This window comes from Agelaius tricolor, unplaced genomic scaffold (assembly GCF_023055355.1).
Source record: "Agelaius tricolor isolate 1412-34295 unplaced genomic scaffold, bAgeTri1.0.p SCAF_26, whole genome shotgun sequence".
In the NCBI taxonomy this organism is placed as follows: Eukaryota; Metazoa; Chordata; class Aves; order Passeriformes; family Icteridae; genus Agelaius; species Agelaius tricolor.
Genome location: NW_027269286.1, coordinates 10889517 through 10908883, shown reverse-complemented (window position 1 = coordinate 10908883; position 19367 = coordinate 10889517). Strand labels below are relative to the sequence as shown.

Genomic DNA, 19367 nt, shown 5'->3' with positions numbered 1-19367 from the left:
AAGTAGTGCATGTTTAACTGTTAATTCTTTTTGCATGTTTGTGTGTCTGTATTATCTCAGTTATAAGACTTGTAATGAATAAAGTTTGCTTTCTAGTGCTGAAAGAGGCAGACTTTTTTTTTAATTTTTTTTTTTTTATTTCTGCCCTTTTAGCATACAGTTTGAGGCTGGCAAGGCACACTTAAGGAAATTAGTAAATTTAGATAATTTAACTACTTTTTATTCTGACTACAAAGGAAATTATTTTGTTTCTTGTAAAGTTCCAGGTTTCTTTGCGAAGTTCCAAGGTAGCCATGAAGAATTTTACTTTATTTTCATTAAGGCATGAAAATTGCTTGGAACCTGTCCTGCAGGGATGTATATGTCTTCTAGGACAATCTACAATGCTAGCATTGATAAGACTTTGAGGCAACTCAAGTCATGTTTTTAAGAGTCACAGTTTTCAGTGTGTAGTTGAAGGAGTTAAGAAATCTGAGAGGTCTGTTAAAGTGTGTAACTGCAAGAGAAAACAGTCATGTGATTCTGGGATCTGCAGCCCCTTGACATACCCTTTTGGGTTCAGTAAGGGCTCTTCTTCAAGGATAATCAGAAAAAGTGAACCTTTAGTGGTAACCTTTTTTTTATCCAGTAGCTTTAATGTCATTCTATTCCTTTGGTGCCTGAGCTATAGAGTTCTCACATTGCTGGTGAAAACCTACTTTTGCTTTCACATGTGTAGAAAGCAGGGTGTGTAGCTTTCCCTGGTACAGGAGAGTGCTAAACATTCTGTTCAATGTGCTAAAAGAAATTCAAGGCCATGTGAATTTTGTGGGTAGACTGGGAACAGACAAAAGACAAGGACTGTGGCTTTGTAACCTATTTTCCAGAATGCTGGTTATCAGTCCTTCTTCTAAGGACTGCTTTATGTCTTAGTTTAGTGATTTCATTTTTGCAGAATACAGGTTCTTTTCTGTACTGTGGCATGTTCTCAGGAGCATTGTGCTGCCTAGCAGGTGTAGAGTATTAAAAGTGATTTAGGAGATGATTCAAATGTCTCTCTCCACCTACTCGGAAGGGACTTGAACCCGGTTCCTTCAATCCCTGTGCGAGGTCTTGAATTTCTTATCTCTTTGGTTGTATCCTAGACAACAAAGATCAAAGACCTCAAGAGGTCATTTAGTCTGTGTCCCAATCCTTGGCAAAATTTATCGTGCTTTGAAAAACATTTTTTAAGAATTATGTAGCTCTTAAATAGCTCTCTTACCATTTTTGGAATTAATTTCAGCTTAGGGAAATCCTCTTGATAATTCATGCTTATGTCTAGTTTTGTCAAGGATCATCACTGAGCTAGAAATTTTAATCCTATGTCTTCTTGGCAAGACTTCTCGTCTATACCTATCTCCTTTGGAAGTCGGTAGTGTGTTATACTATTGTAGCATATTTTCTTCTCTCAAATCTTTGAAGCATGTATAACTTAATTTGGAACAATCATACTATAAAGCTAGGAAACTAATCTCATTTGTGAAATAATATACAGAATTAGCTAAACAGTAGCAATGTATTTGGTAAATAACATTTGACAGTGAAGATTTGTGCTGGGGGAAGGAAGAAGGAAAAGTTAAAAAAAGAGTATTTTGTATTATGTATTATTGTAAAATAATACAATTGCAGATCATATTTAAGGAAAGATTTGTGTGGTTTTAGCTTTTTAGTTTGTTTGCATAATAATTCCTACTAATACTTTATCAAGCCTATGTTGTTATTTTAAGTGAAATTCTTATGACAGTGTGTGACTAATGAGAAATAAATTCAGCTTACACAATGTATTTGGGAGATCCTATTTGTATTAATTATTTTCTATTTGTATGAATTATTAAAAGAAAGAATAAGCCAAAATCTCCAGCAATGTTAATATATGTTTATACAATCACTTTTTCTTTGTGGTATTTTGTAATAATGTGATTACATCATATATTTAAAAATACATCCTTTTGAGGGGGACAAGAAAAGAGATCTATATATATACCTACATGCTATGTAGGTATATAACAACTCAGCTATATTCTAAGCTAATGTTATTTTTTTAATAAGCTGGTGATCTTTGATAATTTTGGTGCATATAGTTAGACAAAAGCAATCACAAAAATAGATAGATGTCTCAGTGTTGAGACATGTTGCCATGTTTTTTAAGATCTGTTATTGTTAAAATCCAATTCATAATCCTAGCCTGGCCAGGGTAACTGGAGCATGTTGCATATTTTAAATATGACTCAGTTTGTACAATTAACATTAGCATGTTTATTCAGGCCCTATATATTAAAAAAAATAAATCTAGAAGGCTAACAAGCTGACAAATTTGACTGAAGAGCAAAAGTATTGAAATACAAACAAAACATGCAAAACCTCTCAATTTTTTGTCTGTGTGTTTTATGATCTTTTCTCTGTGAATTGAGTATGCTTGATAGCAAATGTGCTTTCTGAATTCATGAATGATTTCCTTTAAATATTAAGAATTAACCATGATTGTATTTGTGATTAATCTGGCAGTAAAAAGAGAGGAGGAGGATTTTGAAGAAAAGAAATCCATTAAGAAACGCATCAAAGAATTAAAAGTTTTGGATCCTAAGATTGCTCAGAATCTGTGTAAGTAGATTCTGTTGGTTATTTTTTTTTCCTCAGAGTAATGTATAAATCTTCCATAAAAATGCCTTTCTTTCTTGTGTGATTACCTGGTAACCACTTATTGTTTAAAATGTGTTTATAGATATGCATATTGTTTTAAGCACAAATATGAGTTTACACAACTGAAATGCTTAAAAAGACCCGAGAAGTAGTTAAAGATTATTCCTTGTTCAAGACTGTAGGTGTTGAAGTGCAAGCATACAGCTATGTATCTAATCCATCTGTACTGTCAATATATCCATCAAGGAATACTGGATGTCCCCTTCCCCTGCATGTCCCCACCCCTTGTCAACAAAAGGATGAAAATGCCTGCAGCGTGTCTGCCCATCTCATGAACTTTGTAGAAACTAGTTGATACTCAGTATTATGGAATAATATACAAAGAGAGAAAATAAAGTTTTGATGGAGAGGAGTTCTAGGTTCCTAAATGCCAGCAGAGATTAAATAAGAAATAACTGTATTATGGTGACTAAATAAGGAGTGCTTATAAGAACATTTAACAAAATGTTCTGTTTCTGTGGCTTGGTTTTGGTTTGTCATGGTGCTTCTTTCAGAGAAGGCTCTGACAAGGCTATTGAAAAAATTACAATTGTCATCTTAGCACAAAATACTGTAATAGCAGTGATTCTTCTGAAAAGTAGACTTGTCTCTGACTGCTTATGGAAGTCTTCTGTGATGCTGGATGTTGTATATAACAAATGGATATGGAGAAGGCTGGAATTGAAAGAAAACAGTAATTAAAAATACATTAAAAATTGTTATCTTGCTTATATTATTTGGCATAGTGTTTGTTAATCTGGAGATGCTACGACCTGTTTTGCTGCTGTTTTTTACATAGAAGCAGGATAGTTCTTGTCTTGCTTTTTTCATTATTTGTGGAATCTCTGTTTTAGCAATTTTCCTTGGATCTTTCCGAGTGCCTTATGAAGAGATCAAAATAATGATATTGGAAGTAGATGAAACACAGCTCTCAGAGTCCATGATTCAGGTAACAAAAATAGCACTTAAGATCCCAGTATTTCAAGAGAAGCTCCTCAGTAAATAGAAATGCGTAGCTAAAAACACCTCTTAATGTAAATTTTTGGCTAATAATTAACTGCAAGAATGTTCTTTTTCTGTGAACAGTAGTTGTTTTTTTTTTTAAATTTGTAATGTTAATATTTTTATGAAAGCAGCTTGTGTTGTTTTTGGCTGGGACTAAGTTAATTGTCTTCATGGTGGCTCATATGGGGTTATGTTTGCATTTGTGCTGAACACAGGGTTGAGAATACAGAGATGGTTTTGTTGTTGCTGAGCAGGGCTTACACAGTAGCCAAGGCCTTTTCTGTTTGTACTGCCACGCTGGCAAGGGGGCTGGGTGTGTATGGGAGGTTGGGAGGGGACACAGCCAGGACAGGTGCCCCCAAATGACCAAGGGGACATTCCAGACCATGTGACATCATGCCCAGTATGTAAAGTGTGAGGGAGAAAAAAGAAGGGAGATGGAGTGGTGGTGTTTGTCAAGTCACCATTACATTTGATGGAGCCCTGCTCTCCTGAAGATGGCAGTAAACATCTCCCTGCCCATGGGAACCAGTGAATGAATTCCTTGCTTTGCTTAAGTGCATGGTTTTATCTCATCCTGTGAGTTTTCTGACTTTAACCCTTACAGCCTCATCCTTATCCCACTGTGGGGAGAGTGAGTGAGTAGCTGCCTGGGGCTTGGTTGCTGGATGCGATTAAAGTATGACACAGCTGAATTTTATATCTCAATTTTCAGTATTGTCCACACCTAAATAGAGACTTTTCTTGTGTACATATGATGTTTTGTTTCTTCCCTACTTACCAAATTTTTCTTGGCTTTGTTTTAGCTCTGTCTTATCTGCACAAATCTCTATTTTGGTTGTTTGGTTTGGGTTTTTTTTTTGTTTGTTAGAGCTGTAACAATCCAATATCTTGCTTTAGAGCATTTACAGCATTCACCACTTCTCTTCCATGGAGTTTATTTAGGTAGTGTCTTCTCTTTCAATATTACTTTTTTAAAAGACAAAGTCAGTATGACTCTATGTGGAGCCAAAATAAACTGGAAGTTCTTCTATATACAGTGTTATTTAAAGGTTGAAAAGCTGAAGAATTTAATGAAGTAAACACAAATGAATAATTTTAGAAACATGGGAAAAATAATTTGGAGGGGGTGTCTTGAAGTCATTTGAGCCAAGGCTCTCAAAGCCAGGTCAACTAGAGCACTTTGATCAGGGCCTTTCCCATCAAATTTTTAGTATCTCCAACTCTGGAGACCCCATTGGTTTTTCTGCAAACCTTTTTCAGTGTTGAATACTTGTAGTAGGAAATGTTTCTTTGTTTATCTAACTGGAATCTTAATTGTGATAACTTGTGACCTTCGTTCTTCTATTGCACAACTCCAAGAAGAGCTTAATTACACCTTCTTTGTACCACTTAGTTGGGTATCTGCACACAATAAGGGCCCACGAGGCTTTCCCAGAGGTCAACAGAGTGACTTCTCTGAGTCTGTCCTTGCCTGTCATGTGCCATATTCTTGAGTCATCTTGATGGGCATCAGTAAATTTGAAAACGTCTTACTTTAGAAAAATTATCTGTATTTTGGACAGGACTCTGGCATACTGTGATGAACTTCAAATTATTTCTATTATGGCTCATAAATGTCAAAACATAATATAGCAATAATTGATAATTACTGTCTATCTACTAGTAATGTGGTACAGGTTTTAGATAGCTAATCTCTTCAGCATACTTCAAAATGTGTTTCAGGCATGGGTACCAGTCCCTGCTGAAACGTGAAAGAAAAGTGAAGGTAGATTGGTTTTTAGAAACATAATCTATTTGCAGGAATGTTGATTAGTTAAAACAAGTACAGGTATCAGGGTCATAAAATTAGTTGTTACATTAAGGCTCACTGAAATTCAGGTGTGGCTTCTACTGCAACACACAGGAACTTGTATTCAGATGTCAAAACAAGACAAATCTGTATTTATGTGGTTTTCTTGCAAAATTAATTTCCACCATATCAGAATATCAAAATAATGTCTTATCGCACAGGAGGCTATGCAATGCTCAGCATGCATTTCTTCCTGCATGCAGTTTTGCCCTCACTTCCCGTGACTTGGATTTCAAAGATGTTTAATTTCTCTTCAGCTATTTAGACTTCACTTTCCCTTCTTCATTGAAGAATGAGATGTTTCTCTTAAATATTTGAAGGAGCAAGCATGAACCATGATCTCCAGTGACAGTATATATAATCATTGTATAACTCTCATTCTTTTGTTCAATGATGCAGTTAATATTGGCACTAAAACTGTTACTTTAAGGTTATTAGGATGAACATAGTTTACACTTCTAAAATGTTTTTTTAGTCTAATTTGCACTTAGATCACTTTTTCAAGGTTTTCTTCATGCTCAACAGCAGCATGATGTGTATCTTTATCTTATTTGGTATAACAGTGGAAATTCTCTATGGTAGCATGAAAAACTGAGAGATGGAATATGCTCTTCTGTTATGCTCTGCTTAAACTCTGTCTCAGGTAGTCCATCCTTGCTCTGAGTCTCTCAAGCTATTTGATCTTAGCACTGTTGTTCAGCAGTTAAAATTTAGCTTGTCAGAAAAATTAGGTCCACAAGAATTAAATGAAGCAACCTGTACAAATAAGTACTGTAAATCAAAAATATAAAAAACTGTTATTTTGATAATTTCTATGTGTGTTATCTAAAGAAGGCGAAATTTATCTTTGCATTTAGACTCTGGTAAAGAAAATCATCAAACCAATAACGTGTAGTTAATTAATGGCATACTTCTATGTGAAGATGCGGTAAGCTAAGAAGAGAAAATTTATTTTCATGGATAATTTTTTTGCTTTTGTATCATTATTTTTAATTTCTTCTGTGGACTATTATTTTCATTATAATTGTATATGCCTTGGGATAAAGAATGCCTAATTTTCAGTATATTTAGAACATCTAGCACACCCTATCCCCACTGGAGCTTTGCAGTAGGCATAGCTAAAAATATGATAGGATATAAGTTTTTGACACTATGCTGATAATCTTGTGGCTCTATTAATTGGTATTGGCAGTAAATTATGTTGAAAGTCAGTGTATACAGTAACCTCTGTATACGGTTGGCATCACAATTGAGTCCAAAGTGGTATCAGCAGTGGTTGAGCCCTTTCGTGTTTGCTTTTGGAGGGGAGTGAACAATTTTATTTAAGAAAAGGGTAAGAGAAGATGAAGAGCCAAAAGTGAGAAATTATATCCTACAAGAGTACAATGATATTAGCAGCTGCTGTGATTGTGTAAAAGTCGGTGGAATGGAATACAAGTGATCATGTGCACAATATCCCGGATGAACACGGTCATATAAATCACTCAAGAATATAGACTGCATTTTTTTGCCGAGTGATTAATCCCTTGAAGACCTAAATCAGGTGGAAAATTCAGTAGAACTTAGGCTTCAAATTTAGTTTCCAAGTTTGGATGTAATAATATTTATCAAATGGGTTCATCCAAATTGATTGTTTCTGAGTAAAACAACCCTATAATAACTTTGAAAAAGGGACTAAGTTTGAACTTGAAAAAGGACTTAAGACACCCATCTTTCTTTGAAAGTGGTAAAACAATGTGCCCCATTACTTCAAAAAGTTGGTATACACCTTCATATATACTTAGGTTAATAAATAACTTTAGGTATTGAGCTCTATGTCTCTATTTCTACCTTCCACATCCTTTTCAAGTATGCACTATGACCATGCTATGAAAATGTGTTCCACGTATTTCATCATTCTGAGAAGAGGGAAATAGTATATAGGTTTACAGCCATATATGGCTAATTTTCTTCATTCATATAAGTTACTTTAGACAGTATGGTACGTCTTCTTTTCAGAAATTTCTTGCGTTCAGCAGATATTTTTGTTTAGTTGTAACTGTTTTTTCAGTGGGTCCTAATAATCACTGTTTCTGAAACTGGAAATTTGTTCTTAATCCAACTCTTGTTATGCTTAAGAAATGAAATGTATTTTCTCTCCATCTGTCTCCATTCCCTGCTTCAGTTAGAAATTAAATCTAGCACTTCAAAATGTAAAAACTCCAAAAGCCGTGTTGTAATCCAAAAACTCATTGACTAATTATTGAAATATTTCCCGTGACTTAGTTAAAATTCTTTCTCCTGCTTATTCCTTGTTTGATATTCAAAATGTGTTTAATCTGTAGCTTCTCAAAAGCTTTATCTGAACACCATAAAAGCTGCTTTGATATCAGCTGCTCCTTCTGTTTTGGTTGCTTTTTTTTTTATATTCTGATGCTCAACATTGAAAATATTCATCCAACACTTGACTGTTTTTGGTTTTTGAAAGTTTTGTGGGCAGTTTTTGTTCATATGAGAACTTTTTCTGCATCAAAGAATAACATTTTAATTTCAGTAAATATTAAGGAATTGTCTTATATTTAGAGCTGTATTTGGAAATGTTGGATATCAAAAAAAGAAATAGGTGTGTTATGAATTTCTAATTTAAAATGTATCTTTTTACCCTTTCATTTTTGCTCAGTGTTACTGATTTATTGCCAGACACCTTCATCCATAATTAATAAGTGTAGTCTGTTTTACAAAAATATTTTCCAAATGTTAGAGTAGTAAGGATATGTATGACTGCTGTTCCACTAAAATTCAGTTTGATCATATCTAAATCAAGCTCCTAAAATTTAAGTTTACATTATTGTTTTAAGCATCATTGTTCCTGCATTTTTAATAGTTTTCTCTTTTCTTACCAAAATCCTTATTTGAGCATGGAATTCTGTTGAATCAGTCTACTGATTTAGGGATATTTTTCAGCTACTACTGAAAAGCGTAAAATTTGATTCTTCTTAAACTAAAGAAGTGTGTTAAGCAAAGCACAGGTATGACTTTTTATCTGCCTGGCCCCAGGGAGGTAGTTTTTATATCTTAACTGGCTAAATTTCCTGCTTAAGAAGGAATTAGGATCTTTAGTGGGTAAAATAAGGGTTTTTTAAGACTTTCAGATGGAGATTCGGCTCACTAACTGAAACAAATTCTTTTTTGCTCATTGTATATCACCAAAGCTATTTACTTGAGAGGTAATAAAACAAATGTTGGCAACCAAAATATCTGCCCTTTCCATCAAATAATGGGGAAGTTGGTCTGGTTTCTTCCTTGAAATATGGTAATTTTCAAGTGGTTGTGGGGTGGCTGTGTATCCTAGACTGGCTTCAGTGTTAAAAGGATTGAATCTTAAGTTCAGGAGAGTGAGCTTACCAGTAGACCAAAGAGTGTTTTAAGAAAGGAAAATCTCTCTTGTGTTTTTCTCATTGTGACAGAAACTTAACCAATGTGCAACCAGAAACACAAGGGTCATAATCTGAGAGACACAGAAGGCTGTAGGGACTCTGGCTATTGCCTGGTAGTTGCAGCAGTCATCTTGGGAAGGGACAGAATTGAGCTACTGATTCAAATTTTATGCCACAATTAAGTGTGTGAGAAGCTTTCTATTTCCAGAATATCCAAAAAGCCATTTTTAGCCAGCCTAGCAGAAGCTAATTAGAGTGGGGTTCAGGTGCCCAAAAGTGAGTGTCTTTTTGTAGATAATATGTGTCTAAGTGTTTAGGAAGCTCCAGGGAGTCAGAGGATTCTTCAGAGGAACAGATGAAGGTGAAATGTTTGATTCCCTTACCTGTAAGACATTCACTTTATATGTGTCCAACCTCCCCATACTGACTTCTGAATTTGGCTGAAGCTGAATCTTACCTTTGATTTACTACTTCTAGCAAGTTTTCATGCTAAGTAGTAGTGTAAGTAAGTAAATGTAATGGGTTTAAACTTTTGTTTTGAAATGCTAGAAAATTAATTATTCTTTTCCAAAATACTTTTCATCTAGCATTAATAATTCTTGCCAGCCTTTGGATGGTTATGTTATACTTCAAGTTCCTTGTTTGCTTTGAAGTATTCTGTTTCCATCATGCCTATCAAGCACATTCCTTCTTTAAACACAGTTTTAAAAAACTACTACAGAAGTGTGTAGAATCAGTGTCAGTATTGCAGTATTGCTGGCAGTATTGCATCGCTTATCTTTTACACTCTCAGTTCCTTTAATTTGTGTGTTGCTATGTACATTCTGCTGTCTTCAGGAAAGAGTGTTGTCTTTGGAGTGTATGGCAGTAATGCATGTGTAAACCTGTTTGTTTACAATAATAGAAGCAACATTGAATCTGAGATTTTTAAGCCTATTTTATTTTCTTTTATAGAATTTAATAAAACACCTCCCCGAACAAGAGCAATTGAATGCATTGTCCAAGTTCAAGAACGAGTATAACAATTTGTCTGAGCCAGAGCAGTTTGGTGTTGTGGTGAGTTCTGCTTTATTATCACTGGTTGTTTTTTTTTTTTTGTCCTTTCTGGAAATACAGTGTTAATATAATATTATAGAAAAAAACCAAAACAGTTGCTTCTTCCTAAAAGTGAAGGGGTTCCAGACTGGGAGAAGATTACAGGTGCTGCCATTCAAGTGGACTTTTGTTGGACATATCCATGGAGGTGAAAGGCCTGATTATTGAAATATTGCTTCTGGAATGATTTTGGATTCTCTTTGTTTAAACAAGTTATTTACATTTGCAAAAGAAACCGAATCAAAACCATAAAAACTTTGTTATTTTCTGTGGCAAAGTTTCACTGGGAGATACAGAGCTATTTTTGAATTTTCGTAGCTAAAATAGTTTGGCCTTACTTTTGTTTGCATTAAAACATCTGAACTTTTTAAACTGAGGTTTTCTACACTTATGTTTTTCTTTCTATTCTCCATGTAAATGAGAAGAACATAATGTCATAGTGATCATGTTGACCTATTCTGCCTCCTGCCGCCTGTGTTTTATACCATGTCCTATAAAGAGTATCCCTAATCACTTTTTCCCTTCCCTCTGGAAAGATATGTTTGTAGTTTCTTCCAGGTTGAATTCACAAAGGAAGACTGGAAGTGAAAAAAAGAAAATGCTACTTCAGAGCTGGCAGTTGATGCTTTTTGTGGAAATACAGTTTGCATCTAATTTCTCTATAGCTCATAATTCATAGTTGGTAATTACTTCATCCAGACAAACACAGAGTAATGCTACGTAGTTTCCTGGTGCATAAATTTGTACAAGGCTTTGATTTTTCTTGTCCATTCCTGGAGTTTAAACCTAAGGTGGTTATTGCTAAGATTATCTTATCTGAGGGAATTTCCCATGAGGGAATAATACTTACTCAGTTAGATGGAACTGTCAGTTGATGAGAAGAGCTAGACCAGTTACAGTGTAGGTAGAGTTTTGCTGCATCTGGCCCAACTTTTCTGATAAATCTGTCTTTAAAAGTTGAGGCAATGTGATAACTCAGAAAAATAAAATAAATGGACAAAATGATAAGAGTTCTTATATCTCAAAAATTTCTGGAGCTTATTTTCTGAAGGAACAACCAGATTTCCACTGACTGAAAAGTGCAAGTCCTTGCTTTTCCTGGTTTTCTATGCAAAACATTGAAAAACAAAGTCCACAAACAAGACCAAACCCCATCATCAGGAACAGTTTCTGTCATGTCACAGCTTCTATGCATGTAGTAGAGTGGATTTGAGAGAACAAGTGACAATGTTTATTACATGAAACATTTTTCATTTCTGTTCCAATGGGATAAAATTTGAATAAGTCACTTTTTTCTACTCTAAATAGGGAATCCTATCCATTTACTTTCCATCGAAGTTCTTCAAGCTCCATCTGGCTCTCCTGGATCTTTTCTGTTATTGTTGTCCGCAGAGCGGGCTGAGAAATTCTTCTCATTTCTTAGGAAGCCACTGTTAATGCTAATGTGAATCTTCACATTATTGCTGTTTTTGTTGCTTTTGTTTATTTTTCCTTAAAAATATTGGTTTATGCCTTAATTTTTGCTGTCTGTTTTAAATGGGGAGAATCAAAATTGAATACACAATGCAAGGCTTGAAGTCTTTTAGATGAGTAGTGTTTTATAGTTATGTTTTTTTTATAGAATTAGGAGATTCCATGTTAATTTTCTCTGAAGTTGTGATTAAAGGAACAATTAAACTATTTGACTCCTAAGGAAGAATCTAAATAGTGAATAAATACTACTTGTGTGATAAATTTTTTTTCATCATGGAAATCCATTATCTTTCAGGCTTTGAATTGAAAGTCAAGATTTGATACTCTGAAACCAACAGCGAGACACTTAGTGAGATATTGGCTGGCAGTGATTGTTACAGTGTTGTATGTTTCAAGAAAAGTCAATTAAGTTTGTTGGTTAAAGACCTTGAGAGCGTGATTCTAAACAGTTCAGGTTCCCTTCATGAGTGTTGCATGTGGTTTTGGGGTTTTGTTTGGGGTTTTGTCTTACGGTTGTGAGGTTTTTTTTTTTTTGAATTGACCCTATGAGTTGCTTTTGTGGTTTCTGCCTTCTCTTTTTTAAGTTATTTATCATTTTTATATTTTCTGTTCATTCAGCAGTAAGTATAAAATAAATCCTTTGTGGCCCTTATCTTCTCTTCCAGACTTTGGGTTTTCTTTAGATAAACTACTTTATTTTCCGCTAGGTTCTTTCTTTCACTTACTCCAGGCCAGTGTCTCAGAGCACAGATATTATCATGTATTACTGTGGAAATTTGTTTTTGGTGTAGAGTTGTGGGGTTTTTTGGGGGGTGGGAGGGGGACAGGGAGGGGCTTGTACAGATTCATTAACTATTTCATGACAATTACATTAATTCTGTTCATCTTACTAAAAATTTAGTTTGCTATTGTTACCTTAATTTGATGTTATATTGAATGTTGTATTTTCTTGCTCAAATTCATGGGGTATTTCAAATTCATGATGAAGTTTTCATCAGGCTTGTGCTTGATGAAACATATATACTCAATTGCATCTTGTTTTACCGTAGTTCTTGTTTTGTACTTGGTTTTACTTACTGCAATCAACTTCCTCCAAAACTTCTTAAAAACTTCCTTAACCTTCATATTGTTTTCTTGGTAATTTCATTGATTACCACAGAATCACAGAATATTCTCAGTTGGAAGGGATCCACAAGGATCATTGAGTCCAGCTCTTAAGGGCATAGCCCTTACAGGGATCGAACTCACAACCTTGTCTTTACTAGCACCATGCTGAATTTTGAATAAAACTTGATAATGGTGAAGATTATCTTTGTGCAATATGAAACCCACTGGAGATGAATGAGGTTTCATCTAGATGTTCATCTTGGTAACTGTTGAGAGAGGCTGTATTTTGGAGGTTTTTATTTTTTTTTACCTGGTTCTTTCTTCAATGGACAGTATAAATATTTTGTTGCTTTAGGACTTTTAGCAGTGTTGATTTGTTTTGCAGGTAGTTCTTTCCTACTAAGAAAAAGGTGCTGTTTTAGAGAGTATTTTTCCTAATTTTTGGTGTAGTGTCTGTCATCATATCAAAGAAATGTTTAAGGAGTAGATAATTTAGTAAATATTAATCTAATTTATTTTCAGTGAAGTTGATATAGTAACTACTAGTTAGATTTATTGATCATGATTGATACTTTGAGTGCAGGAATCTGTTTAATGGATTTTTACTGAACTATTACCATACCACTGGTTAATATCTTATTTATAAGGAAGTTGGGCACAAGCATCTTCTAGCTATTCAGAACTTGAATTGTTCTGAATTCTCGTAGAATTCCATTCTATGATTTGAGGTACACTTGTTTATTTACAGTGGCTGTAATTCTTTGTGTTGTAAGATAGTCATAGACTATTTCAAATTTATTTTATGGTTTGATATCCATAAATGCAATTCCATTTAAGAAATCACAGTTTTGATGCTCTTTATTAGGGATCCCTGTGCCTCTAGGTCTGACATTTCAGGGCATTTATCGAGGCACAGAGGTGCATGGCAATGTTTAGTCCCATATCAGATGGTTCCACATCTTTGCTGCACCTCCCCTCCCCTCAGTGTCCTGTAACTGTAGTTCCCCAACTTTACAGCACCACACATCTGCCTCTCCTCCCTCTCTTGTCCACACAGCAGTGCTAAGGCTTCAGGCCTACTCATGCCAACATATTTTAACTGTTTGTTGCACTAGGAACCATTCCAAAAAGTTGTTCTGAATTGATAATGCTGCATGCATATAGCTGAATCCAGTAGTAAATTCCAGCATGAGACAACTGGAACAGGTTGCCCAGGGAATGTGGATGTCCCATCCCTGGAAATTTTCAAAGCTAGGTTGAATGAAGCTCAGAGCAACCTGGTCTGGTGGAAGGCGTCCCTATCCATGGCAGGGGAGTTGGAACTAGATGATTTTTAAGATTCCTTCCAACACAAAAAAATTCTAGGACTTTATGTAGCCTCATCAGTGCCTGTAATCCTTAGGGTATAAAATGGTCCTGGTCCATATTAAATTTATTATGTGGTTTGAAATCTATAAATGTGATTCCATTCAAGAAATCAAAGTTTTGATGTTGTTTATAAACACTTCTAATGTAAAAAGTTTCCAATGCTTGACAGGATGCTATTAGTAGACATTTGACCTCGGGTGTATGCAAGTGTACTAGCATTCTTACATATGAGAATACTGTCTCAAGAGCCACATGTGATAGCTCCTGCTGTCTTTCTTTTCTTGTAATCTGAGACATTCAGAAAGATGTTCCCATATTGTCTGGTAGTGAAAAAAAAAGGAAACAGATTTTTCCTTGATCACTTATATTTGCTCAAAGATAAAATTGAGGGAATTACAAAATATTGTTTCAGAAATAATTAATGTTCAGACCTTGTGAGATTCACTGACAGCTAACCCAAATAGAATTTGGCAAGCAATCCTCATGTGGCTTCACAGCTTGTTCACTGATGGATGTGTTTTTAATGAGTTCGTACCAAAGGAAAAGATTTCACTAGAGTAAATTGAAGATTAGAGTGAGGCCTGATGAAGGCTAGTTTGTCTTAAATAATTCAGCAGACACTTAAATTGATCAATTCCATATTCAGCTGATAGTTTCACCTGTATGTTCTCGTTGAGGATAACTCAAAATGTATTAATGTTTTTTCACTGTTGTCTGGAAAATATCATACTATCACTGTTTCTGCAGAAGCGTACTCTGCCTTTCATAAGACTTGATGCTTGGACAGAGCCATACCTAGTGACATTTCAGTCTGTTTAAAATTCTGAAGTGCTGATGTGCATCTGGGCTGTGAGATATTTTGATTGTGTTAATTTCTATCTGCAAACCTTATCTTCTGTGTCTTCTAGACGTCATGTGTATCTGCTGCTCTGCCTTGTCAGTGTTCTTTATCAGTATTTCCAGCCTTTACAGGAGTGTTGCCAAAAATTAACTCTCTCTTATATGCCATCTGTGAGAATTAGAAAAATCTTTATGACAAATTGCAGTCAAATTACCTATGCTGTTGCGAAGGAGAACATCCTTAACTCCTGCAATGTTGATGTTTTTCAAACCTTGAACCTAGGTAAGGGCGGAGAGCAAGGCTCCAGAAATACCTTCTGAAAATGGCCATCATGAATGATCTGCAATAATCTGACTGTTTGCAATTGCCATTGGATTGACTTGTATTGATTCCTTTGTGATGCCATATTACAGATGAGTGCTCCTGTAAATGCTTCGGTAGAAGCCGGCCTTACTCTTATCTCTTGTTTAGTTCTGGTAGAACCATTTTGTGTAGTTAATCAACAGAACAATTTTAAAAAAAATTGTCTTACTGCCTGATATTAATTCAGATGGCTAAGTGGGTGTTTGTTATTTGTTCTAGCCCACACACAGGCTATCTCAGTTCTCTTCTTGGCAGATATTGCTGCAGCTTCAGAGCAGGAATGTTATTTCTCTGAAGGGTCCTCATCTTTTGCTTCCAGCCATTCACTTTGCACATTCTATCAAGAGCCTGTCCTGGATCCGATTTGATGTTTTTCTTCACTAGTAATGTAAGCAACCCTCTAATGGTCATGTCATGCATTACATATCATAAGGAAAACACTTCTGTGTTTAGTAGGTACCATGATCCTGCCATTTTAACTCAGCAAATTCAAGGATTTCTTGGAATTTAGCCACCTAAATTGAGTTAGGTATCCAATGACTGGCTAGTGTAGGGCAGCTGTGCTGAAAGAACCATGAGGCTGATCAGTACTTATTAAATCCCTAGAGCCTGAAATTAGTATGCAGATATTTCACCTTTCCAGCTTCAGACATTAGAGTCCAGTGGATCTCCAGGTGCTGTAGGATTTGCTTTCCCTGTGATCATTTTGTAGAACTGAGAAACTTTCTCCAAGTCATGCAAACTGTCATCTGCAGCATTCACTTATGTGACATATCAGACTGTTTTTGCCACAGATTAACTGTGGTTCCAAATACACCAAATAACCATATGGATAAAAATTCCCCAGTCATTACTGAATTCGCTATTGACAGGGCTACAGAAGCTGTACAGTGGAGTGTTTTTTCCTTAGCAGTACTGTCATGATCATAGACACATATCTTCCTTCTGAGAAAATTAACTGGGACACACCTTGTTGGGTCAGTAGAGAAGATGATACAAATGGTTGGAGGCCTGAACTTTTTTGAAGTGGGTCATGTCTGTCACATCAAAGACATCAAAATCAGCTGCTAACTATGTAACATCACATTCCACTTCAATGTGGGAATTGCTATGATGGTTCAACCATTATGGGAGGTACTGAACGTGCTGTCATGATTTTGAGACATTCTTATCCAGACCTTGATCATTCATCTTCATGACCTCTGTTTTGGGATATTCCATATAGTAGACTTTTCATTAGGAGGTGGATTCCTAGTAGTAGCCAGACAGAAAATGAGGAATTTATTTTAAAGTCAGGCTTACCAGATTTTTTGATGTGGAATACAGTTACACCTGATTTACTTTCAGAAACTTTTCTCCATTTGGTTTGATGCTATAATATTTGGTTTTAAATTCCTCAATGACATCTGCCCTTGACTTCTGGTGTTAATTTATTTATTCTTGCTACCTGGATGAATTAGAGGTTTTACAGAGGATTTTACCTATATTAAGCTCTTGACTTGGTTTCCCACGAGGAAACCTTTTCAGTCTAATAGCATCTGCTCCATATGTGTCTTTTAATGAAAATAGCCTTTCAGACATCTGTTAGGCCAGCTAAAAATAGAAGAATTTTGGAAATTTGGACCCTCTCCTTCTTGGAAGTTTCGTTTTTAGGAAAATATCATTGTCTGGTTTCAACTTGGAGAAACAAAAACGGTCTGCATTTCATACTGATCAAGATGTCAGTACATCTAATTGTATTTTTTGGATAAGACAAAAGAAAAGGGCTACTTTCTTTTCACAGAACTTACCTTCCTGTGAATTTCAGCCTGAAGATTGTAAGCTCAGCTTATTTTGACAGCTGTGTTGTAGCTCCCATTGGCAATTCTGAGATATGCTCACTGACCTTGCTGGGCCATCTTTGTTGAACATAATGCAATCCAAAACAGTACCAGGGATTTTCCCCACTGTGAATCAGTGCACTGTCATCCACAAGACAAGAGAAGGCTGCCTGTGTGCAGCTAGGAGGTAATTGATAGGTGTTGTCCCCATGTCACTTATGATACACTGCCTTCTATTCTGCTCTGAATATCCTTTAGGAAAATATTTGATTTGCAAGAAACTTACTTAGTGGTTCAAGCTGTTTATAATTCAGGCTGGAGAAGCAGAGTAACAGGACATGCTCTCCATCATTGCTAATAAGGGTGAAAAGTCATTATTGTAATTGTTGGCATGTATACATATATATATATATATATATGTGGGTATGTATATATATATATATATGTTAATATGTGTACTCAATTTCTCTTAAGTAATTTTAATTTTGTGTTGGCAGTTCTTGACTTTATTATTATTTCCTTGAGGAAAAAGAGTATATCAAAGGTGAAGAAAGAGGTACTATTTCCACTGTACATAAAAACATTTCAACAAAAATACTGATTTTTATCGCGAATTGACTTCCCATAGTGTGAAATAATGTTTGATCTTTCCAGAATGCTGCTGTTGTTCACTAAGATTTAGGCATGTTGGCTGTCCTTTTCAAATTGAGCAAGATGTTCTTTTATCTTCTTTAAATGTGATAAAATATCTGTTAAGGTATCAGTCCTTCCCTATTTGATTTTTTTTCCTGTTTTTCAAGTGCCTGGGTTTAAAGATAAGTGTCATTTTTACCTCTGCACTCTTAGGAGTTCACTGATGCTGCAGAGGTGAAAGCCATACATTATCCACAGGGAATGGTGTTCCAGTTTGCTCTTTTTAGTCAGCTTGGCTGTAACTGTTATTTTACCTTTTGGATGAGACATTTTCAGGTGGTCTGACAGCCTTAGCACTGGTACTCCTTTTAAAGAAGGTATGAAACTGATGTGCTTGCAGTGTTTTTTTCTATGAGCTTGTGACAGGAATGAAACCCCTTCAGTGATCAAAATGTAGTGTCAGTGGAACTTCTGAGATGCTTTCCTTTACTTGACATCAACAGAAAAAGATAGTGAGAGTACACATATATCAGATTGCACATTCTTGTAGTTGCCTTGTGATTTATGCTGTATTTGAGAGGAGAACCTGTCTTTGCTGTTGGATGTGAGATCTGTGAGAGCTGCTACTGGGTATCTCAACTCATAAGTCAGTTCCCATTTGGACTTGCTTGTAGTGAAACTCTTTTTGTGGACTATTACTTAAAAAGTGGTACAATTCATTGCCTGTGCACTGAGTTCTCTGACATGTATAGGTTTCTAATTCAACTTCCTGTTTTAGTTATTTGGATTGTTTGTTTTCAGAATTCCACTATCAAAACTGACATCAACTTATGTCTTTATACTCTGATTATAAAAAAAATAAGGGGTATTAACATAAGATGGTGAGCATTGCAAGACTTAGATTCTTAGCACCTCTTGTGGTAGGGTGTATGGATTTTACAGTTTAAATATAACTGTGAACTACATGTCACAAAAAAAGCCATATGTTACTAAGGGAACTCTTCTCAATTATTGACTTAGCAAACAGGTGAAGAAATAATACCAACAACATGCATTGTGCATGGATTTCAGAGCATTTTCAACAACAACAACAATACTAGTAATAGCAATAATAACAATCCCAGTGGCATTTCTGTTGTGTTTCTGGCATGTGTTCCTGTTTCTAATTTTTAAGATTACATATTTCTGCATTCAGCTTTAAGAATTGCATACTTATGTACTGGACATCTGAATTTCTTCTGGTTCAAGTGGTTCTGATGAAAACTTTGCACCTTTTATACAGATGTGCATGCTCATGTTTGTGCAACACATCTCTGTGGTCCAAAGTACATGAATATTTCAGTTTTGAGGATCTGCCTGTCTGAAAAGCCAAGCATCAACAAGTGATAGATCTTCTGGTGATTCAGTAGTATCTTGAATTCAATACCATTTAAAATTAATGCACCTTACAGCGAATTTTTGTATTTTCTATGGTTTAATATTAATGATCATCTCTATTGCACCCTGAGTATGGTATTAAATACTAAAAATCTGGATAATTTCAATGGAATGTTGTGGGGGTTTTTTTCCTAGTCTAGTCCAAATTTTTTTTCTGGCTAACTTTAGGACAAAACTTATGACTAAAAACATGTTCTCAAGATGCTGAGAAGTAGTAGTAGTACATATACAAATTTAGCAAGATAATTGAGGAAAAG

General features: G+C 35.3%; 1 protein-coding gene across 1 annotated transcript in view; it reads left to right on the top strand.

Annotated features, from left to right (window-relative positions):
• The window catches only part of DIAPH3 (diaphanous related formin 3), a 212171-nt gene that overhangs the window by 83787 nt on the left and 109017 nt on the right, over positions 1-19367 (top strand). The window contains exons 18-20 of the mRNA XM_071448410.1: positions 2527-2622; positions 3555-3649; positions 9928-10029. Coding sequence (XP_071304511.1) covers positions 2527-2622; positions 3555-3649; positions 9928-10029 — 293 coding nt within the window. The remainder of the gene's footprint in view (positions 1-2526; positions 2623-3554; positions 3650-9927; positions 10030-19367) is intronic.